General features: G+C 55.0%; 2 protein-coding genes across 8 annotated transcripts in view; one reads left to right on the top strand and one right to left on the bottom strand.

The window, feature by feature from the left end:
* Positions 1 to 1,461: 1,461 nt before the first annotated feature.
* Positions 1,462 to 21,170, bottom strand: SHF (Src homology 2 domain containing F). Of its 7 annotated transcripts, XM_068550909.1 has the most exons (8): positions 20,673 to 21,170; positions 11,778 to 11,919; positions 8,962 to 9,171; positions 7,407 to 7,547; positions 5,952 to 6,123; positions 5,690 to 5,809; positions 4,306 to 4,326; positions 4,041 to 4,205 (listed from the first exon to the last, which is right to left on the bottom strand). In XM_068550909.1, exons 1-8 carry the CDS (start codon positions 21,168 to 21,170, stop codon positions 4,103 to 4,105), a joined length of 1,407 nt encoding a protein of 468 aa, XP_068407010.1. In that variant the 3' UTR covers positions 4,041 to 4,102. The 7 variants fall into 7 exon arrangements, with proteins under 7 accessions (XP_068407000.1, XP_068407027.1, XP_068407042.1 ...); XM_068550899.1 differs by lacking the exons at positions 4,041 to 4,205; positions 4,306 to 4,326 and adding an exon at positions 1,462 to 2,205; XM_068550888.1 differs by having other exon boundaries at positions 4,030 to 4,326.
* Positions 19,552 to 22,773, top strand: part of SLC28A2 (solute carrier family 28 member 2) — a 95,831-nt gene continuing 92,609 nt past the window's right edge. The window contains exon 1 of the mRNA XM_068550846.1: positions 19,552 to 19,644. The gene's annotated coding sequence lies outside the window, so the exon portion shown is untranslated. The remainder of the gene's footprint in view (positions 19,645 to 22,773) is intronic.

Raw genomic sequence — 22,773 nt, forward strand, 5'->3', positions numbered from 1 at the left:
CACTGACTAAGGGAACCCCTCCAAAGCCAAGCGCCCCAGCTAGAGACCCCTTCCCCTGCTCAGGGGTACCTTTCCTGACAGAGGGCCTCTCAGGGCAGCTAGTGTGGGGCTCCTGAGGCCTGGTCAGGAGGGGCAGAGGGAGGTGTGAGGGTTTCTGGTGACGGTGGGCTGGGCACAAAGAAGGGAGCAGTGTAGCAAGACACAGCAGGAGTCTACAGGGAGCCAGAGTTCACTGGCTTGCTCCAGGACCTCAGTTACTCCCGGTCCTCTGAGCCATGGGAGGGTGGAGCACCTGTGCCTATATGAGTCTTCTATGTAGTGAGATGACAGTAAGGAGACTGATGAGCACATCACCTAACCTCTTCGGGCCTCTGTTTTCTCATCTGCAAAATAACTGAATGCCCTCCAAGTCTACTTAAGGATAGGGCAACCTCTATGATGGAATGTTTGAAGCAGGACTCAATTTCAAGTGATCCTTTCCACTGTCCCCACAGAATTCTTGCATTCGTCAGATCACATATCCTCGATTTCGAGAAACTAGCCACCGGATTAGAAAATCCAAATTCCCCTGCTTCACACCACGCTTGGGAGTTGCAGATTTCGGTTCTGGAGGAGGCTCTCAGGCTGCCCTCCTAGGGCAGCCGTCCCGAGGGTGTTAGTTCAGCCGCTCATCGGGAGCTTCTGTTCAGCTTGCCCGTGGGAGCGGGAGGGCGGGCCTAGAGTGGTTTGACAGCAGCTCCGCCTGGCGGCCCAGTGGTATTCCCCAGGGACTGGGCCCCAGGCCTCGGCGGGTTCCAGCTGCGGGCGCGGGCTGGGGGGCCGCCAGGGCCACAGGCGGTGTGGCCCCTCGGGTAGAGGCACGGCCAGCAGGGGGCGCGCGCGGACGGCCCCGCCAGGCGCCACAGCCACGAGGGAGATCCGGGCCCGGGCTGGCCGGCTGCCGGTCTCGGGGCCGGACCCATAGGCCCGGGGCCGCGGGAGGCGCGGCAGGACCCCGCTTCCTCTGGAAAGGAAACGCAGTCGGCCGCGCCAGCTTTCCCGCCTCCGCCGGCGCGCGGCTTCCGCGTGGCAGGGGCGCCCCGCTCCCTCCCGCCTGGCGCGCTGCCTCTTTGTCTCTCCGTGGCTCCCCTCCTCCCAGACAAATGGCTGTTGGCAGGAAATTAGATGCGCTCTCGGGGAGCCGCGCTCGTCAGGGCGGCGGGGAGGGGGCGCCGCCTGGCAGGCCGGCTCTGGTGCCCCCAGCCGAGGCGGGGGCGAGGGGGGATGTTTTGACATCTCGTCGAAGGAAGGAACTTGATGCTTCCAAAGTGCTTTTCACAGCCGCCTGTGTCCGCTCCAGAGCTGATTTATAAACAGAATCTGTGCTAGCTCAACTCCCTCCCCCTTCAGCCGGCGGGGTGTGGGGGGGGGGGCGGGAGGGAGCGGCGGCGCTGGAGGCGCGGAAGGGGCTGTGCCTGGCAGGACTGGGTTTATTTATTGCCTCTGGCCCGGAGCCGGGGCGGCCCCGGGACTGCACAAGTTCCCTCCGGCCGAGCCCTTCCCCTCCTTCCCCACCCCCAATGCCGTCTCCATCCCAGGGGTCTGTCTTCCCGAAGCCCCGCACCAGACTCCGGGCGGAGCCCACCGGTGGTTTGCGGGTGGAGGCGGAGAGATGGTTAGAGCGCCCCGAGGGCCCGCGTCCAGCTCCATTCCCAATCCATCCCTCCACCCCTGGGCCACCTCTGCCCTAGGGGAAGAAAGGGGCTGGAGCTATCTTAAACTCCTCAGGAGATCAGCGATTCTGAAATCCCTTCCTCCAGGGGCTATCCTTTCTCCCCAGGGAGTCCTCTATCCTCAGCTCCAGACCACCTCTTACTCCAAGGCTCCAGTAGTCCTTCCCTTTAGAATAAATTAAGGAATCTCCAGCTTTCACTCGAAAAGGTTTGAGAGATCATGTGGCCCAGGAAGGGCCACAGCCCTCAGCCAGGGGATGAGCACAGGGCTGGGTCCACATCTGTCACAGTGCCCGGGCCTCACACCTACAGAGTCCGGATGGCCACGGGGTAGAGCAGGGACATGTGCTCGGCCCCCTTAATGGGCAGCTTGCGGCTGGCGTAGTGGTGCACGATTTCAGGGACGCTGCCGAAGGGCGGGCTGTTCTGGCCCAGCACATACTTGTGTTCCTTGGTCCGGGACAGCTTCATGTGCATGAAGCCCTGACTGCTCCTGGGAAGAGGAGGGGAGACCCTGGTGAGTGGGGCCCTCTCCGGCCGTGGTTACCACCCCACCACCCGCTGCAAACATGGTTGTTCCAAGCCAGCTGAGAGTGGAGGCAACTAGGGAAGGTGGAGGTCAGTCCAGGAAGCAGGGAGGGGATGTAGGGGATTTTGTAAGTAGGCAGCAGTAGGTACTGGCTTTGTGGTGAGGGCACTGGGTGTGCCAAGAATGTGTGGGTGGTGAGTGTACAGGGTGTGTGCAGGTGGAAACAAGCTATCAGCACCACCCCCCAACCCTGGGATCCAGTCGCTCCTGCCTCAGCCAATGCACCCCCCCAGCCTATGCGACCAGGGCCAGTTTACCCTCCCCCTCCTTGAGCTGTGGGGGAGGACATCTGTGGGGGGGGGGCTCCTGGTGCCTCGTGAACACACAGACACCCTTGGCAGGACAGTGGGTGGGCACGTGCGACAACCAAGCGAATCTTGGTTGGGGCTCTCTTGCAGAGACTAGGGGAGGGAGTGAGCTGGACATCACCCCCAAATCTGGGAATACTCAGCTGCCTTGTCCTGGGGACATCCCTTCACCCTCCTGCTAACTGGGCCTTGGGCCAATCCCCCAGCTCATCTATCCAGCTCTTCTGCCTGGGATGACATCATCTGTGAGGCTGCAGCTCCATCCCCTCCCTCAGAGAGGACATGCTCCACTGCCTCTCCCATCTCCCCACCACAATCCAGGAAATCAGCATCAGTGCCCAGCCCTGCCCACAAGACAAGGACCCTGCTGCTCAGAGCTCTGGCCAGCTCCCAGCAAGAACGTCTGTTCAAACTACCACAGGCCTGGTCGGCCAGGCCCCAGGTCTGAAACTCCAAACAGGCAACGGGGAAACCATGCTCGGGAGAGCCCTGAAGCCCGAGTACTTGTTTCTGCTGGTCAGAGCCTACTTGGGGACAAGGGCCGGGCTCAGAAGCTGGTGTGGGAGGCAGGACTGGGGAGGGGGCTGCCTCCTCGTGAGGTTTGCCACCCTTGAGAGGTGAGGCTGGCAAACCCCCTCACTTGCTTCCCCTGTGTACAAAGAGGGCTCTGACTGATCCCATTTCACTAGGGCCACAAGTGAGAAAGCACATAGAGTGGGGAGACTAAAGAGGAAAGGGATGGGAGGGAAAAAAACAGGCCCTTAACGCCATCCTTCCCTCCCCACCCCGCCCCAGGGTACAGTTCCCTAAAGCCTGGGTGTGTGTGTCAGGGTGTGGGACCATCCTTCATCTGCAGGGCTGAGATAACGGCTGAAGTTGACAGTGACCACGCAGGCCCTGGGGAAAAGAGCAAAGGTCCTGAGGAACACGTACAGCCCCTGGGGCAGCAGAGAGGGGAGGCAGTGAGTGGTCGCCCTCCCCTGTCTGCCCTATGCCAAAACCCAGGCCCAAGGCTATGGGCATCAGGGTAGGCCCTGTGCTCTCAGTTTGGGGACAGCCCCCGCCCCACAGTCCAGTTGACAGAATCCCCTCTCCTGAAAACTGTACATTGTATCTTCTCCTTCAGGGACAGATCTGGCCAAGAAGGGCAACAAGTGGCCAGAGAACTGAGTTGGCAGCTGAGCGCTCAGCCTCCACACCTGGATAACTGACCTCCTGGGACGAAGTCCCAAGGGTCCATTAAGACACAGCAGAGCCCTTGCCTGCCCCTCAGGGAACTGAGGTGGTACTAGCTGGGCTGCAGGGCTAGGGCTGGCATGGCTTTTGGAGGAAGCTGTTTAATTACCAGTGAAAGCCCTTCCATTACAGAGAGAAGAGAAACCATAATTGTATTTCAGAGAAGCCATTTATATGTAAACGAGGCTCTGGCAGACAGATGCTGGCAGGGCCTGATCAGCTTGGGCTGGAGCGGTGTCCAGGCCGGCCTCCCCCTTTCACTCCTCAGGATAAGGTAGGGCCCAGGCTCTACTCTGCTCGGAGCCAGACCCCGATGTCTCCTCTTGCCTTGGACCATACCAGACTTGATGGGGGGTGGAACTGTGTAATGGAACAGTGTGGTTCTTGGAGTCGGCCTGAGCTGGGTTCAGATCCTGCTCTGGGCACTTTATTAGCTGGTGGCCTTGAGCAAGTCACATACCTCTTTGAATTGATCTTCTTTCTATAAAAAAGAGATTGATCTTGCAGGACGGTAGCTGGTTTGGAGATGGTATGTATGCTGCTTGGCACATAGTAGATGCTCTATGAATCTTAACTATAATTTTTTAAAGCAATACACATTCTGAAGTTATGTAGATCAAATTTTTGACAAATGAATTTTTCCTAAATGCTCCTTTGATGTTATAATTTGCAGACTCCCCCAGCATAAGAGGTGGAAGAAACCTAAGAGGTATCCATTGACATATTTTGCAAAGGTAGAAACCGAGGTCCAGAGAGGTTAAGTGATTTGCCTAAGGTCACACAGCTAGTTTTATTAAAACCAAGAATGAAATTCAGGTTATCTGACTATAGTCTGGTATTTTTTCCATTATCTTTTAGTGAAGTTGAAAAATTATCCTCCAGTGTATCTGTTTAATACTCCCAAATTTCCATATATTGGATAGGTCTGAAGTGGGGGTATACCTGTACTCTAATGCCCCCTAGAAAATGTGGTAGGAAGTGGTACAGATGCCCCAGTAATGATGGGGGATGTGAATGGACACAGCACTCTGACAGGCTGCTCTGTGGGGTGCAGGTTCTACTAGGCAGAACTCCTAGGTACCAAGGAGAGGACTAGCCATCCTGCCAGTAGAACCTGGGAGGCTGATGCTGGTCTCTGTATATCTGTGCCCAGAGTGGAAGGCTAAGGAGGAGGAGGAGGAGCCCTGCCTCCCCTGCCTCTTCCAGGACCCTTTAAAGCTCAGTTGTCAGCCACTAGCACCCAGACCTTCTGCCCTTTTCTGCAGAGTGAACAAGAACAGCTTTGTGTCCACTGCTCCGTCCTCCTCCCAGCACCCAGCCTCCATCTCACCCTGCTGAGTCCCACAGGCAAAGTTCCTATCTCCTCGCCTGTACTTGTAGAACATCTTGGGCTTCCATTAATAATGATGATAGTGATAATTCATTAAGCACTTAGCACTATGCTAAGTGCGTATTTCATTTAATCCTTCCCTATAAGTCAGATATGATTATTCCCCCATTTGATAAGGAAACTGAGGCCCAGAGAGGTTAAGGGGGCCCCAGGCCACAGAGCTAGAAAGTGACAGAACCCTTCTAAGCTGGACTCTATAGCTTAACTGCTTCCCCCAATGGACTCTGCGCTCCCTGGGAGCAGGGGCTGAGCCTCAGACCTCTCCAGATGCCCAGGGCTTGGCACAGAGTCGGCACATGTTCACAGGGGATGAAGTTCTCCCCAGCCTGGCTGGGCGTGGGAGAGATACTGGAGACTCCTCTTGTCCTGCTGGTTATACTCCCACCGATTCCCCTTGGAGTCATCCTGACAGGCTCAGTCTGCCTAAAGCCACCAGCCAGCAGGCCCCACTCACTTGAGGGACAGGGAGAAGTCGTTCTTGCTGGTCTCACTGTTGCGCACCAGGTAGCTGGCCTCTTTGCACAGCCGGAGCAGGTTCTCGGCATCTGTTCGACTGATGGCCCCGTGGTACCAGCTGAGGACAAGAGAGAGGAAGGGGGGCATCTCTGCTGGGTCCCTCGCTGTCCAGGCCCACCCATTCTGGGTGTCCCCTGCAGGCAAGCCGGTGCCAGCAGGGGAAGGGAGGGGAGAGTCCCCAGCTGGACACAGACACTCACACCTGGTTTTCCAGAGGCAGTGCTGGGTCTGTCCACTCCCCCAGGGGGCTGCTGGGCTCCACGCTTAGGGACTTGGCTGACTTGGGGTTCCCTGCAGAGAGTCGGGGAGGGAGCCGCCCCTTCTCCTCCCGGCCAGGTGACAGGCAGCTCTTCTCAGATCCTTCAAACTGGGCTGTGGGGGACATACCAGTCATAGACTCTGAGGACCCTAGAGATAGAGCCCTATAGACTATCCAGTGCCCCATCCCCATTTCCAGCCAAAAGGGGGCAAAGGAATGTTCTGGAAGGGTGGGGCGTGCTCACGAGCCTGACCAGCTCTAGGGACAGTATCCTAGGTCCATCCCTGGGCGGGGCAGGGGCAGGGCTCAGCTCTCCTGTGCCACAGGGCCTCCCAGTCCCCACACCGTGGCAGGAGAGGGGAGACGAGCAACACGAGAAACCACTTAAGCTCCTCCCTCTGGAGGAGCTGACTGCCTTCCCTTATTCCATCCCCCTCAGGGTGGCTTCAGTGCTGATAATATTGTTCCTTTCTCCTCCTCAGAGTTCATTACCGTTCTCCAAATCACCCTGCCAAGCCGTTCTGTAGAAATGACTTATTGATCTGAGAACAATTATCTGACTCCCCTCGGTGCCATCCTGACAGGCTAATCCTGCCCAAAGCCACCAGCCAGCCCGCCCCTCCACCGCCCCCAAGGTCGCGGCCCACAGGCTCCCCTCTCCCACCCACAGAAGCCCAGCAGAGGCAGCTCTGGCCTCCCAGACTGGGACAGGCATGACCGCTGAGCCTGCCCAGGGAGGGCTGAAGCCAGTGGGCCAAACGGGCACAAGCATACATGCACAGATGACAGAGACCCTCCTTCAGCCTGGATTTACAAAATACCCACTCACACCCACGCACCAATGTACAAACAGGTGCTCATGCCTGTGTGCGTATGCACAGATGCAAGCACATCCCTGGCTGCCCATTCTGGGTAAAACTGCAAGTAGATGAAGTGTTCAGTGTCTTCTTTCGCCCCATTTGGGCTCTTTTTCTCCCTGTGTAGCACTTTCAAGCCCCTCGTTGTCTTTCCAGTCACCAGATACAAAGATCAAATCTTTCCTTTAAGGAGTTAGATACTTCCTGTGCTAGCATCGCCCCTGCCTCAGGCGTTATTTGCACTGCTGAAGGATCTGGTCAGGCAGAGCTCTGCCCAAAAGACTGAATTTAGAATAATGGATTTTTATGGCATGGGGGGAAAGATATTTGGAAGGGGCCTCCCTCAGGAGATACCTTCCCCACACCTTTAGGGGAGGGAGGAACCTGTACTTTGTCCCTTCCATCTTCCTCCAGGGCAAGAGGGATTCCTCCTGGGTTCTCTGGACTCTGCCCCACCTCTCTGCTCCTCCAACCCAATCCACAGGGCCTGAGGGCTGAGAGGACACATCACCCTGGCCAGAAACCCCCAAAGGACCCACCGCTGCCGTCCTCCAGGCTGGACTCAGGGAGGGGTGAGGCTGGACCGGAGATGTCCCTGTCCCCGTCGGGAAGGGAGGGGCTGCTGTCCAGCTGTCCCACCGGTGGAGGCCAAGGTAGGTCTTTGATGACCTTAATGTCAACTGGAGCCAGTAGCAACAGGGAGAAGAGAGACAGACAGGGACAGAGACAGAGACAGAGAGAGGCAGAGATTGAGACACCAAAACCCAGAGCCAGGACACAGGACAGCCTAGAGAGGAGGGTCAGAGCAGAGGCAGGGGCGGCTTCTGAGGGAAGAACAGGACTCTCAGAGGACTGGGTGAAGCCACACTGACCGCACCATGGTGGGTGGGAGGCTCCAGGAGCAAACAGCCGGACACAGGGTCTTGCTCTGCCAGCCCCACAGGTCCCCTTTATTTGACCTCTCACAAGCCTCCAGGGCCCAAAGGGCCCAGGCAGGGAGGAAAAGCAGGACCAGGAGCTGCCCATACTCCCCAGCACCATACCTGGACACCCACACAGCATCCTGGCATGCCCCACCTTTCCTCCCTTCCTCCTTTCGCCTGCAGCCTGGGAACTCATGGGCAGCGAGACTGAGACAGCCCAGCCTCAGGCTGTCAGGAAAACTCAGAAGCAGGAGCAGATGTTTTATTGAAATTTACCCGCCACACCCTCAATCCTGAGCCTTGACAATTAGGAGAGCCATGCCACTGGCGGCTGCAGGACTGCTAACGAGGTTTCCTAATGAGGAGCATAGATTTTCCCATTAAGCAATTCAAACAGTATTGATTCTCCAAGGAGACTTCTGGAGATAAACGGCCCATCCTCAATGGTGTTCGCTTTACGGGAAACAAATTAGGAACCTGTGGTTTCCCAATCTGGCTGCTGGGGTGGGGAGGACAGAGCAGAGAGCCGGGTCCAGCTCCAGGATGAGCTCCTTGCCCAAGGAGGGCTGAGGAGGACATGGGAGTAGGAATGAGGTCTAACGGCACTGAAGTTCTTTATGTTCTCACTGAACAAGGCTCTTGTACCAGGCTCTTGTATCACCCACTCAGGCCCTCTCTATGTTGGACTCCGGGCCTGGGATGGACACTGGGGTGCTTGGTACAGGAGAAACCTGATGATTTCTCCCTCTCCCCACTGGTTCCTGCTCCTGAGAAATACCCTTGGGGCTAGGCTATACACACAGTGGGTTTTCACTGTCTGGAGTGTTAAATGCTTTCCTTTGTTACGTGTAAGTATTTAACATATGCCACAAGTTTTATCATTTTGTTTGGAATTTCTTTATTTTTAAGTATACCCCGCCTCCCAAAAGATGGAAGTGGCCCAAGCCTCTTGGCCTCTGAGAGGTGGTGATGCAGGGAGTCATCCCCGACCCTGCACACAGTTCTGTGTCCACACCGCCCAACTCACCACTCTCCATGGTGCAACTCAACTGCACTTCCCTTGAGCCCAGCTCCTGCCCACCCCCACCCCAAGTCCACTCCTCCCATTCCCCTGAGCCTGGAAAGCTGCTCAGAGGCCCCAGCAGACCTGCCCTCTCCACCCAGGACTCACCTGCAAAGGCTTTGGAAATCCGCTCCTTCTTCCACTCCCAGGGCTGGTCGTACTCCTCAGGGGGCCTCTCATCATCCTCTGGCAGGCGGGACTCCCGGGGCCAGGGCGCCCCCTCACCTTCCGGGGTGGCCCCCTCCTCCTCCTCTGGCTCATAGGGCGTGTCATACAGAGGCAGGGGCTGAACTGCTGTCTCCTTGGAGCCCCGGATCTCTGCCAGGGCAAGGCAGGAGAGGAGGTGTGAGCAGTCCTGGCTGCCTGGCTCAGTGCCCCCGGCAGCGCTCCCCAGCTACAAGCCTTCAGAGGAGACGCTGCTGGCTCTGGGGGGAGCCCAGTGGCCACACATCTGGGGTCCCTCGCCCTCAGAACACCTCTAGGGTTCCAAAAGCATGGGACCCAACAGAGGCAGGGGCAGAGAAGCACCAGAGTGAAAGACAGAAAAAAGATCCTGCGATGGCCAACAAGGGCTGGGGAGCTGAGGCTTACACATTTAGGAAACTGAGGCAGGGTCCATCTCCTTGCTACTCAGATCCATTTATTTCCTTGTGTCCCAAGTTACATCATTTCGCAATCAGAAAATCCTTCTTTGTTGCTCAGGTACTGCTGACCACCCCCTCCTTGAAAATCCCCTTCGGACAAGTCATTTTCATGGACTGTCCTCCTCTCCCATCACCCCCGTTTGGTCTCTTTCCCTGGATCCTCTCTTGGTCTCTGTCTGCCAGGGCCAAATCTTATTCATTTCTCCCTGCCCTCACTCTCCAGTCGCATGGCACTCTTTGCATCTATATGTTTCCAACTGCCATAAAAATGTTTCACTTTGATGTTTCAAACTCACTGCTTTCCCCCAAAATTCTTCTAGTCTGTTCTGTGATCCTCTTTTGGGGATCAATGACCCAGTGAAAATCTGATAAAAGCTATGGAGCTACTCCCCAGAAAAATGTGCGAATTTTCACATACAATTCCACGGCACTCATGGACCTCCTGGGGTTCTACACCCTTCTAATCTAAGTACAGTAGCTGCCCTCTCACTTTCTCCATTTCTGTCTACTACACTGCTCTCCTTGGTCCTGGCCCTCCTTCATTCTCTGAATCCCATGTGTTCAGTGCCAATACCTGGTGACTCTCCCCCTCAACTCTCCACGTCTAGATTACTGCTAGGGTGAACCTCCAATCTACAGGCTCATGTTTCAGGGGCTCCATGGAATAACACTCCCTACTGTTCTCTGCTCCCTCACCCACCTCTCCCAGGGAGGGAGAACAGCTTATCTGATTGGCCAAAGGAAGCTTCCTTTCTTTCCCAGATCTGCCTACTTGCAGAGAGAGAACATTCTGGTTCTTTCTCCTCCTGCCCCCGTGCAGGGGCCTATAGCTATAGCTGTCCTGAGTTGCCCAAGCCTGAGCAGGCAAGTTTAATTCTGTGGCGAAGTATTCTTAGCTATGTCATTCTGGTGACAGAGCTAAGTAATATTCTCCAATCAACTTTATCAGTAATAAAGCTGGCATCTGTTTCCTTAATCCTATTCCTCAGTTATTTCCAAGCTCAGAGGGGAAGAAAGGGGTGTTAATTATTGGTCCCTTAAAGCCTCAACAATTTCCACGATAGCCTACTAACTCATCTTTCTTATTTTTTAACTAATTAATTAATTAATTTATTTATTTATTGGCTGAGTTGGGTCTTTGTTGCTGTGCGCGGGCTTTCTCTAGTTGCAGCGAGTTGTGGCTACTCTTCGTTGCAGGGCGTGGGCTTCTCATTGCAGTGGCTTCTGTTGTTGCAGAGCACAGGCTCTAGGTGAGTGGGCTTCAGTAGTTGTGGCTCACGGGCTCTAGAGCGCAGGCTCAGTAGTTGTGGTGCGCGGGCTTAGTTGCTCCGCGGCATGTGGGATCTTCCCAGACCAGGGCTCGAACCTGTGTCCCCTGAATTGGCAGGTGGATTCTTAACCACTGCGCCACCAGGGAAGCCCCCTAACTCATCTTTCTGATGCCCAGTTTTTCTAGTGTGTTCTGTACACCAAAACCTCAGTAATCCTCTAAAAATGCCATATTCATCCTGTTCCTTTCTTGCTCAAGAATCCATAATGGCTCCCCTCCCATTATTGAAGCAAGTTCAGATGCCCCATTTGAGCCTTCAAGACCTTCACTACCCCTCTTGGCCTCTCTCATTTTAGCTCTCCTGTATGCCCAGCACTAAGATTATTTGCCCCTGAACAAACCTTCCTCTCATCCTTCCCTGGGGCCTTGGCTTACACTGATTCACCCCTGTCCTCCTCTCTGATCACCCACATTGTTCCCTTTCCCTGGATCCTTTCTTGACCTCTGTTCCCCAGGGCCAGGTCTCATTCACTTCTCCCTGCCCTCACTCCTTGAACTACTTGCCCAATCTCATGTGCATTGCATCTGCATTTCTAGTCATGTGTTTCCAATTGCCATAGATGTTCACTTCGACGTCCCATCATTTCAGATCCATCACCTTCCCTAAAGCTAGTGATTCTCTTCTTGGGATCAATGACCCCCAGCCCACACCACTAGCTTGTCATTCGTGACTATCCCAAATGCTTCTATTATCTGACCTGTGGTTGTATGGCCTTCTCTAGCACCTCACGTCTCAGGCACCACAAGTCCCAGCTTCTTCTCCAAAATGACTATCTTGAAGGCAATGGCCACCCTCCCCAAAGACCCAGCAAAGGCTTTCTCCATATTTTCTAGGGGCCAAGGAATCAGTCCTTAGACTTGTGGGTCCCAGAGCCTGTTCTGCAGATACTCAGGCCTTAGGGAGCAACCCCCCACCCCACCCCACCCCCACCCCTAACTCCATCACTCACCGGCCATCATCTTTTGGGCCTCATAGGGCTCCATGTAACCATCATTTTCGGGGACCTTCTCTGGGGCTCCTGAAGCTCCTATTGGGCCTTCATCAGTCTCCTGAACATCAAACGGATCCGCATAGTCTTCTAGAATTGCTAACTTTGGGAAGAGAGTGAGGGGAGCAAGCTTCAGACGTCTGAGAGACAGCTCTGCTTCTCCCCAGGATGCTCTGTCCATGGGAGCAAGAGTCCTGGGCAGGCTGCCCAGGAGCTTGGATGGGGAGAAGCTCTGGCTCTTCCTTTGCAGGGGTCCCCACTACGCTGCCAACAGAATGGTACATCTTTCTTTTCTGTTAATTTTGTGCCTCTGGCCCATTCCCTAGGCTAAATGGACAGGATGAGGCTCTGGGCTTTAAGGCCTGCCTCAGTCAGGGTCCAGGCAGGACCAGAGCCTATACCAAGTGGCCTAACAGAGGGAATTAATTCAGAGACCTGGTTATAAAGGTGCTGGAGTTCAAAGAATAAGCAGGGAACAGTAGGCAACCGGGGGATAGCTTGGTCCATGCCTACCATTGCATTCCCAGATGCTAAACAAATAAGTATTTGCTGACCATCAAGGAAGGTACTGACTTTATGCCACAGTTCGCTGGTTTATCCTCACAACATCCTTCACAATGTCATGTGGGAATTATTATCCCCATTTTAAGGAAATGGAGGCTCAGGGCAGGTAGGGAACAACATGCCCAAGCCCATTCCACGTAAGTAGAGAAACCAGGATTGGAACCTGTGCCCTTTGTGCAAAATCATGTTGCCAACCTGCTACCACTGGGCATCTTGGCTGTCCTGGGAGAGAGACCACCTTAGGATAGCCCTGAGAAAGCCAGGGTTTGGGCTCTGCTGAAATCCCCCAGGCTCTTGGAGAACAGGGACAGGAAAGGCCTGGTCTTGGCCCTCCCCATCCCAGGCTGCAAGCCGCACACCCTGCAGAGGAGCTTAAGGTGCCCGGGGCAGGGCGCAGCTGAGGACAATAGAGCCTTTCTCCAAGCTGGGCACAGGCTGGGGGGGACCTGCTGAGGCAGAGACAGAGCACAGCCCGCCGTGCGCTAACTGCACCTTGGGATGGGAGAGCACTGCACACCGGGTTGCCAGGCGTTGACAAGAGGTAGCTCTGGGGCCTGCGGCATGGGGAAGGGCCCACTCCTGCCTCTCCCCTAGTCTCGGTCTAGGCTTTGGTTCTGGTCCAGATCAGGACTGTGGGAGACAGTTGGGCAGGGAGGTTGTGGGGATGACCGCCTGTCCTGGGTCATAGGATCTGGGACCCCTAGCAAGGCGGAAATGGAGAAAGAAAACTTCCCACCTCAGAGACCCCTTCTGCATGTCCCTTGAACCCCCACTGGCCCCTCTAGGGGTCTCAAGCGTGTCCCAACAGCTCCTACCATCTCATCCATCAGTTCTTCAGCTCCTACTCGTTTCACCTTGTTCCAGTCAAGACCCCCAGCTCCTTTACCTCCCTCGAATCTCTGTCTGCTTCTGAGAAGACCACCATCTCAGATCATCCCATCATCTCCACCAGAGCATCCACTGGCCTGGGGCTCTTTGTCACTTCTGTCTCTCCAGCTCCAGTAAGCACCTGGTTTACAGTGGGAACTAGAAAAATGTTTCTGCTAGATCACTGCCTATTTCCCCTTACAGTCCCCCTCTTCCAGTCCTCCTTCCTTCCGGAAGTGCAGAAAAGGAATCCACTCCTACCCCGAGCTGCTTCATCCCAGGCCAAGGGGCACCCACAGTCCCACCCACCTGACCAAGGGGCTCTGGAGCCAGCCCATTGGGTACCCACTCAGCTTGGCACCCAGCCTTACACTCATATGTGGCAGCTACTTAACAGTAACTGAATCAACAAATGTGCTATCCTTAAACCTTGCAATGGCTCTCCAGTGCCAAAAGAACAAGTCCAAAGTTAAAGGGATTTAAAGATTCCACTTTGCTCTTTGGGTTCTCTCTACCCACCCTAGGTTACTTTGTTACCTGAAAGCTCTATGATCTCTTTCTTATCTCAAAGGCTTTCCCTTTACCTGGATCAGATTATTTTTCGATAGAAAGCCTTCCATTCTCCCTCCAGGTCCGGTTAGGGCCTCTGTGCTGGGCTATCAACACACTGTGTAGTAAATACTTGTTTTATTATCTGTCTTCCTGCAGACTGTGAACTTCCTGAGGGCAGGAACCGAGTTTACTGCTAAATTCCCAGTACCTAAAAGTGCTCAGTAAATATTTGTTAAATCAGTTCATATAAAACAGGAAGGAAGAATGGACAAAGGAAGCACTTTTCCTTGTTCATTCAGGAGAGGAGGAAGCATGAATCTGCCTGGGGAGTCAAACAGGGGGTATGAGTCCCTGGAAGCTGCTCAATAAGCAGAAGCACCTGGCCCAAGCCCCAGGCCCCCCTCCCCAACTCCACAGAGCCCCCCTTGCCTTCCCTTACCAAGCCCAGTCAGAGCTGCAGGCAGCGCCCTTCCCACTGGAGTCCTGGGCCAGTGCCAGGAGCTGCGACCCCTCCTGGCAGCTCGGGGCCCATGGGCACCCAGGTGGCAGCTCTGTGGGCAGCTCAATGGCTCCTCTGTTCCATTCCTGGCTCCACACCCTGCTCTAGGAGGCCCTGGCCTCCGCCCTGGGCTGGGGCGCCCAGAGAAGCCACCCACAGGGCCGGCATTGGGAGCAGCAGCAGAGACGCCTGCTGGGAAGGCTGGCAGGACGGGCACCTGACCTGGACCTAGAGGACCTGTCAGAGACCAGACCTGCTTTCCCAGTGGCTTCTAGGTCACGTGAGGAGGCAAAACTGCTCAGTGTGCAGAAGCTGCCCTTGTAGGCTTCTGACACCTTTGCTCTATCATGATTTACTTTGTTTATGGGCCCTCTGCCTGACTCTGCCGTGCTCACTGTTGTATACGGCATCCATCACAGGGCCTGGCACACAGTAGGTGCTCAGTGCGCATTTACTGGATGCTCGAAAGGCCTCCTTCTACCCACACTCCATCTTCTGGAGTGACACAGACTCTCAGATCCCCATTCATCCTAACTCTGACCGACCAGTAGGGGCTGTAGGAGCAGCCTGTCAGGAGAATCGACATTTGATAGGGATCAAAGCCTTTGGCTCAAGGGCAGAAGGAAGGAACTGGCAGGGAAGGCACCTAAAGCCAGGGCTGATATTTAGGCAAATCCTCTGGTACGCTGTTGAAATGCTGAAATATTTCCAAACTAGTAGGTAAGTAGCTCTGCCCAGAGGGCCCCCTGGCTCCCTCCACTCCTGCAGGAGGATGGCAGGGTGCCTCCAGGACCCTGGTCTTGCGCCTGTTCAATTGGGCAGTGCTCCTCCCAAAGCAGCTGTCAGGCCTTGCCTTTCCTTCCTGCCCAGGCCTCTCCTGAGGTAGCCGGCAGGCCCACAATCTGGTTGAACCCTCCACTCTGCAGCTGGGCCCTGCTACGAGTTTCTGACCCCACCCGTGGGGCTTCTGAGGCCAGGGGAGCAAAGGAGACACATGTCACAGGATTTGGGCTCTGCAAGGTACCCGAAGTCTACCACTGTCCCTTTTCTCCATTTCTTTAGTTTATAAACATTATAAACTTATTTAAGTATAATAAGTTAATATATAAGTTATAATATATAAGTTATAATATATAACATATATTACATTTATAAACATTTAGTTTAATGTCTGGAAGCCTCTGGTTTTTTAATCTGTAGAATGGGGATGGTATTAGCACCTACCTCATAGGACTGGGTAGAGGACAATGAATGTAAAAAGTCCTTGGCCCAGAGGCTGGCAAGAAGTCAGTGCTCAATAAGTGTTTGCCCTGATGATAATCTTTTATTCAGGCATTAAGACCCCAGAGTTCAGGTGCTTGTCCAGGGTGCACAGCTTGCAGTAGCAGAGACAAGAAAGACAGAGACCCAGGTCTCCTGACTCTCAGTGCCTTGCCACAGATTTTCCAGAAAAACTGGGAAATGTGGCATCTTCTCTCCTCTACTTGTAGATTTAAAATACACCTTAGCATGTTAAAGGCTCTGAGAAGTCCTGCAACCAAAAGACTAACTTAATTTTGTTTAATTCAGCATTTCTCCAAACTATTTAACCATGAAATCCCTTTTCCACTGAAAGTCTGTCAGTCTGGGAAATGGTGTACTATTGATATTTACCTTCCTCAAGATTGAACTTTTTGCACCTTCTGTTCCCACTTACTAGAATGCCCTTCCCAATTTTATCTGCCAAGGAAACTCCTTCACGTGAAACAAATTTGTTATTATCCTTTTGTAATAACAAAGCGATGCCATGCTTGTAAAACATTCATCACAGACATGCAATTGATGCTACCAAACCTTTTAAGACCCTTATAAGGTATGTCTGAGGCCACTTTGGGATTGGGTGGCAAGTGCTGGCCTTCAGCATTCAGGAAATGGCGAACTCAGCACAGAATGCAATCCTCATTCCTTCCTTAAGAGCCTCCTTCCCCTGGTTCATTAGCAAATGCTCAGTGGACACTTCCTCTCTCTGCAGGCGTCCTCTCAGCAGGTGCAAAGGTCCCATACACAGTGCTGGCAGCCAGTCTGGAGTCAGGCTGCCCAGCTGGGAACCTCAGCTGTCTAACTAGCTGTGAAACCATGCAAGCGTGACTCAACATTCCTGTGCTTCAGTCTCCCTTTTCGTAATGCTGGAATAATAACAGACTTGTCCTCATAGGGTTGTCGTAAGGATCAACTGGTCTAATACACATCAGCTGCTTCAAATGGTACTAGATACAAGGTGGAGGCTCAGTAAATGTCCACGATTATATTATTAAATACAAAGAACAAATTCCTGGATCCTCCAAGAGCTCACAGTGACAGACACAAAACAAGTTCCCAAAGAGTGAAGCACCTTGAGGTGTTATGAAGCCACATGGCTGAGCCCCAGGCTCTGGAAGCCCCATAGGCTCACTGTATGCAGGGTTTGGGCCCCACCTCCACTCTCATATCATATCACACTGGTTCTCCAGTGCAGCGGGAGTAGGCTGCAGGTAGCCCTCCAAGTCCCGGGCCCCAGCCAGCTGCTCCATCCAGGGTCACAGGGTCCCGGCTGTTCCTGGCTCCCAAAGGGTGGAGCACCAGGGCTGCGGTGTCACTGAGGCACTGCCCAAGCCAACAAGCCGCAGATGTCTTCCAGAGGGAGGGAGTGCTGCAGCACGAGGAGGCAGCAGTGGATAGAGTGGACAGGCCTGCGGGCCTCAGCCCTCCTCGAAGCAACAACGGCAGTGGCACCAACAACAGCGCAGGCCACAAAGTTCAGATCCCTTGACCGGAACCCTCCTCCTTTCCTCCATCAGGGGACACAAGGACACGTGTGAGATAAACAAATCAGACCTCTAGACTCTGCGCAAGTCATATGAAAGAAAATTAAACCAAACAAGGAAACAAACTCAAAAAAGGCAAGGACTCAGTCCTCTAGGTGCTGAGTCTCTTTCAGCGCCTCGGCCAGTGTCACTTAATGACACTCAAACACTCAATGAACACTGGCCAGGGAGGGCCCCTGCCTGCCCTCCTAATCCCAGGGCAGGCATGTCTTGTTCATCTTCTGACACCCGGAATGTATCCTTCACTTTCTTCTTCCCGCCTATCTGTTCACTCGTTTCCAAACTTGGGCCCGGAGGATCCAAGTCCATGTGAAAACCATCTATGAGGTACAGTATCTATTCTTCAAAGTTCTTAATATTTCGGGCCCTGTGAACACCAGTGAGAATCTGAGAGCTGTGAGCCTCTTCCCAGAAAAATGCTCATGCCCCCAAATATGTGCACAGTATTTCTGGAGGTTCATGAACCCTAGAAGCCCCTCTGTGAGCTAAGAACAAGAACCCTAGTTTCAGTTCATACAGGGTGCCTGACTGTCTTATTGTTCACATCACCTCTCTCTCTCTGTTTTGCTCTCTCACTCTCTCATTCTCTGTCTCTTTCTCTCACACACGTATCTTGGCATGATGGAGGCAAAGGACACACTGTGCAGATGGTCAGAGGCAACTCAAAGCTTCATCCAATCAGGGCCCCTCTCCCATCCCCATCCCCCTTTCCTAATTAGATCAGGTTTTTCCTGTTGAAGGTCTGAGAAAAGGGAGCAAAGCAAGGGAAGGCACAGCTCTCTAGCCCCTCTGCCAGAGCATAGCCTGATGGCCAGACAGGGCCCAGTACCAAGAGGGAGTCTTCCTGCAGCCAGATGGCAAGGCCCTGCCTGCCTGGTGCAGGGCGCAGCTCCTGCTGCTCCCACACCTGCCCTGCCAGGCCTGCCCAGATGGCCACCCTTGCACCCCTGCCAACTGCAGCCATGGGTCTCAGGGTGGGCCAGCAGCCAGAGCCCTGCACGGGGAGAAGGCTAGTGGTCCTGAGCCCCCAGGCCTCTCAGGGTCCTGTCTGAGGCCTATTATCTCCAGCCCCTACATCCACTGGGCTCATTCCCCTTCAATTTCTCTGGCTCATCACAGAAGCATTTGCACCCATTTCATCAAACCTCACGATCCAGCTCCTCTCAGAGGGTTCCGACCCACCCAGCACCAGCTGCTGGACGGCAGAAGGAGAGAAGTGAGCCAGCCCAAGGCGAAACCTGGTCCCCAGCCTCATCTCACCTCAGGAAGAGACCCAAAAGCAGCAAGGCAAGAGGACCTGCAGGGCTAAGTGGAGGGGGAACTGAGACTAAGGAGAAAGCAGCCACACAGGACAGGAACACCAGCTCAGCAGGGCCTCGGGGGCCAGGCCGGCTCACCATCCAGAAGGCACGATCCTGTGTGAGCTCTGCAGGCAGGTGCTGACACCTGGGTTTAGGCTAAGGGGCTCCGGTATCTAGTCTGGGCTCTTCCTAAGAAGATCCAAACTCCGCTCCTGAACAGGTGGAGCTGCTCTCTCTGAATGGTGGGAGGCCCCAGGTCAGCATCCCTGCCCCTGGGCCAGCTCAGATGGCATACTGGGTCTTTCTCACATACCCAATAAACCGCAGATTGTGTGGCTCCAGGAAATCCTGCTGGATTTCATTCCTGTCCCTGCAGCTGACAAAGGAGTCCGATACCTCTTAGCCCCCAAGGTCTGAGCAGCCCACAGATTACAGAGACGACCCAGGGAGAGGCATGGATGCCCTTGGTGAGAAGGGGCTGTGGGTTTCTGCATGGTTGTGTGGGCACAGCCCCTTCCTTGGGGTCTCTGTGGGAAAGTGTACAAGGGAAACTTTAGTTAGGGGAGTCTCTGACCCTCAGGTCACCCTAGCAATGGAGAGTCACCACTCAGGACTTATTGATATTTATGCACCACCCCTCTTTATGCCAAACACTGTGTCAGGCACTTGGGAGACACAATATGAGGATAAGGTCCTTGTCCTGGAGGAGCCCACGGCTTGGTGGGCAGCCTGTTATGCCATTCCAAGACGATACAGAGAGGAGGAGGGCCAGGGACAGTCCAGGCCCACGTGCCAGCAGGCAGTGGTCAGGGAGGAGGAGACTAACTGATCAATAGTAAGAACAAAGCCTAATGCTCCCTCTGCCTCACTGCCACCACCACCATCAGGAAAAATTAGGAAGAGGAGCCTAAGGACATGTGAAGAAACCATAGGCTCCTTCTGCAGGCGAACAGTCCTGGCCCAGGATGGGTAGCCATGCCCCATGGCAGGAACTAGGGGAAAAATAATTCACATTCCTGAGGCTTCTGCTCTGACCCTGACACATCTCTCTTACCCAGGAAGCAGGCAGAACAGTGGCGCGCTCTCAGCTGAAAGCCTCAGCCCTGGAGCCAACAGATTCAGACAGCAACTTTGCTCTCCAATCAAAGAAAACTGTTCTCTGCTGAGGAGAGGGGAGTAAGCCCCAGAGCGAGCTCCCAGGGGTAAGTGAAGAGGGACAGTAGAGCTAGGGCAGCCCACAGAGTCATCGTCCTAGAATTTAGGACTACAGGGACCTGGGGATGACTTTCAGCTGTCAGGGAGGGATAAGGCCGCACTGAGGTTGGGCAGGGGGTGTCTTCTCTACCAGGGGCCTTTGAGCCACAGTGGATGTTCTTGGAAACAGTGAATGCCCAGCCCGCCTCTCTACCCCAAGCCTGCAGATCCACAAAAAGCTCTAGCCATCCTCAGAATGGACGCGGGGAGCAGGAGACCAAGAGGAGAGGAGGAGTGGGCTCAGTTGCTTAGCCCCTTCTGGGCAACAGGTTCTGAGCACTGACTGTCCCCATACCTGGGGGGATAAGGGAAGGAGCAGGAGTGGGCCTGCCTGGACCTCAGTGGTCAGCATCCTTGGTGAAGAGCTGCATCCTGCCTGTTCTGGCTTCCTGAGAACAACACTCCACCCGGCTCCAGTCCCACTGGGTAAGGCAAAGGCCAGCTCTTGCCGTGTCCACATGGAGAAACCCAGCCTTCACCTCCTTCCTGGGGCTTCAGCACCTCCAAGGATGCTTGGGCTTTTTTAACAGGAGGAGGAGTGGAGCTTTGTGCTGGCTCTGCCCTGAGGGGGAGGGGTCAGAGATCAAAGGGCAGTGAGCTGCAGCTCCCAGAAGATTGAAAGGCCATAAACTGGGGAGAAGCGGGCTCAAATCCCGTTAGAAAAAAGGCTCCCCGATTAGGCTCCGGGGTCTGCGATGAGGAGAGCAGAGCTGGGAGGTGGAGGGTCACTAGTTCAGGGGCTATAATAAGGGAAAGAGGCAGAGTTTGGGGCGCACGTCCCAAATTAGAAGGTCGAGAATCTGAACAAAGGTGGATGAAGGCTCCGAGCCCCGGGGTCAGGGACTAAGATCGTGTCCGCCAGGAACCGTGACACCAAGGGGCCCGGCCCCGGTCAGGCCACCTTTGTCCCTCTCGAAAGCCCCAGACCTCCGACCACCTCTCCTCCTTGCCACCCCCCGACCGGCGTGGCACTCACCCTGTCGCTGCTGGCGGGTGGTCCAGAGATCCGTTCCTCGGGAGGAGGCGCTGGGGGGCCAGGAGTCTCGACCCGAATAAGGCGGTGGGGTGGCGAGCCGTGGCGCGGGGGCGGCGTGGGGCCGGGAACGGCAGGGGTGGCTAGAGCAGCGGAGCCGGACGGCCCCCCGGAGTAGGGGTCTTCGAAGTCGCGCTCCCTCTGCAGTCGGTAGGCGGCCAAGATGTCCGGGGGAGGTGCGGGGGGCGCGGCCGGGGAAGGTGCAGGGGGGCGGTAGTCCGGCTCCGGGGGCGCCGGCTTGCCCCCACCTCCGCCGCCGCCCCCCCCGCGGAAGCCCAGGTGTTCCCGGAGCCACTTGGCCACTCCGCCGCTGCCGCCCCCTCCTGGGCCGGTTCCCGCACCTCCGGCGCCCCGGCGCGATCCAGCCGGGCCGCCCCCCGCACTCCCCTGCGCCCGCGGCCCCGGGCCGGAGCCGGCAGGAGAAGCTCCGCTCAGTAGCATGAGGCCAGCCAGACTGAACGTGGGGCGCTCGGTGGCCGGGCAGGGGGCGGGGAGGGGGCGGAGCTAGGCCGGGCGGCGAGAGGGGGCGGGGCTTGGCCGGGCGGCGAGAGGGGGCGGGGCTCGTCAGTAACAAGGGAGGGGCGGGGTTCCGCTACCTAAAGGAGGCGACCTCCCCCAGCCCGGCGGGGAGGAGCCGGCGGGGGTTTCCAGCCTATGTAGACGCAGAAATGAAGTGGCGACCCTAAGGCAGGGAATGCGACTCCTGAGGATGGACTGAGGATGAATCCTCCACGTGTCGCCACGCGCGCTCCTCTGGGGACGCACCTGTGCACGTCTGTTCCCCCTCCCCAGCTCCCACCTCGCGCGAGACGCCAAGAGGGGAGTCTTCGGACTCCTGGGTTCCTGGCCCTCCGGCGCCTTCCGCCCCTCCTTTACCCTCCCCAAGGCCTCCCAACTGGGAAATAATATCCTGGGAGGAAAAACTGGGGTGGGGTGGGGGCGAGACAGGGGCTGTTCTGTAAGATGTGTCTGTAACTACCGGCTCCGGCGTGCTGCCTTGGGAGCCCCACCTACCTCCTCCCATCCAACTGCTCTCTGTGCACATACTCGAACCCACTCCAGGTAGACGTCTCATATCACAGACAGTCAGCTCCCTAGAGGCGCCCACTTCTCCCGAATGGTTTCCACACAAGCCCTCCTCACAGGCAAACAGCCCTTGCACAAACGCTTCCCACCCGGCCCTGATGGCAGCTCACGCATATACACAGAAATCCCTTCAAGTCCCAGGTTTCGTTGCCAATCAGCTTAGTGACAGAATAGAAACAGACAAGTCAATAAATCAAGTCTAGAAACAGTTCCAGTGCTGTCTATCATAAACCCCTTATCCTCCAGAGGCTCGGATGCTCAAGCATTTTTGTCTTAGAAATAAAACCAATTTCTCCCCAGGAATCTTGTAGCCCTGAGGCCAACGCCAACATTTGCTTTTGACTCTGATGGAAAGGTAGCAGCTTCACCTCACCAACATCCCTCTGAGCACTACCTCAGTGTCTCCCTCACTCTTAGGCTCATATCTGTCTTGTGAGGGAGCAAAGAGCCACGTGAGGCCCCACAGGGAAGGGGGCTCAAAGCTGGAGTAGAGTAAGATGTGATGGCAAAACTGAGAATACCCTAGGATTCCCAGGGCCCCAGGTCTCAAAATATTTGTTGAGTTTCTGCTTTGTGCGTATTCTGGTTGGTGTTATAGGACAGTGCTTTCCAAACTGCGATATGCACACGAATCTCCTGGGGAATTTGTTAAATTGAAGTTTCTGATTCTGTAGGTCTAGCTGGGATGGGGTCCCGGTGTAGTTCCAACAGGCTTCCAGGTGATACAGATACAGCTGGCCCTCCCACCACACTTTGAGTAGCAGGACTGTAGGAGATACTGAAATAGCTGATATTGTGTCTGGTTTCATGAGCTATAATAGAGAAAATAACGTGCACATCGTAAAAATGTGCAGCTTAAAAAATTGACTAACAAAGCAAAGCTGGACATGGAGATAATAAATTCTAGAAGAATTATCCAGTTGATCCATATTGGAGGGTCTCCTCAATCACCAGGTGT

This window comes from Eschrichtius robustus, chromosome 1 (assembly GCF_028021215.1).
Source record: "Eschrichtius robustus isolate mEscRob2 chromosome 1, mEscRob2.pri, whole genome shotgun sequence".
Classification (NCBI taxonomy): Eukaryota; Metazoa; Chordata; class Mammalia; order Artiodactyla; family Eschrichtiidae; genus Eschrichtius; species Eschrichtius robustus.

What these genes read in the sequence shown, in the direction of transcription:
- SHF (XM_068550888.1), bottom strand. Translation starts at nt 21,170, where the DNA reads ATGCTACTGAGCGGAGCTTCTCCTGCCGGCTCCGGCCCGGGGCCGCGG. An exon ending in GATTTCCAAAGCCTTTGCAG is followed by an intron (nt 7,548 to 8,961) that starts GTGAGTCCTGGG and finishes TACTGGCTCCAG; the next exon opens with TTGACATTAAGGTCATCAAA. An exon ending in GACTTCTCCCTGTCCCTCAA is followed by an intron (nt 4,327 to 5,689) that starts GTGAGTGGGGCC and finishes TCTTTTTTATAG; the next exon opens with AAAGAAGATCAATTCAAAGA.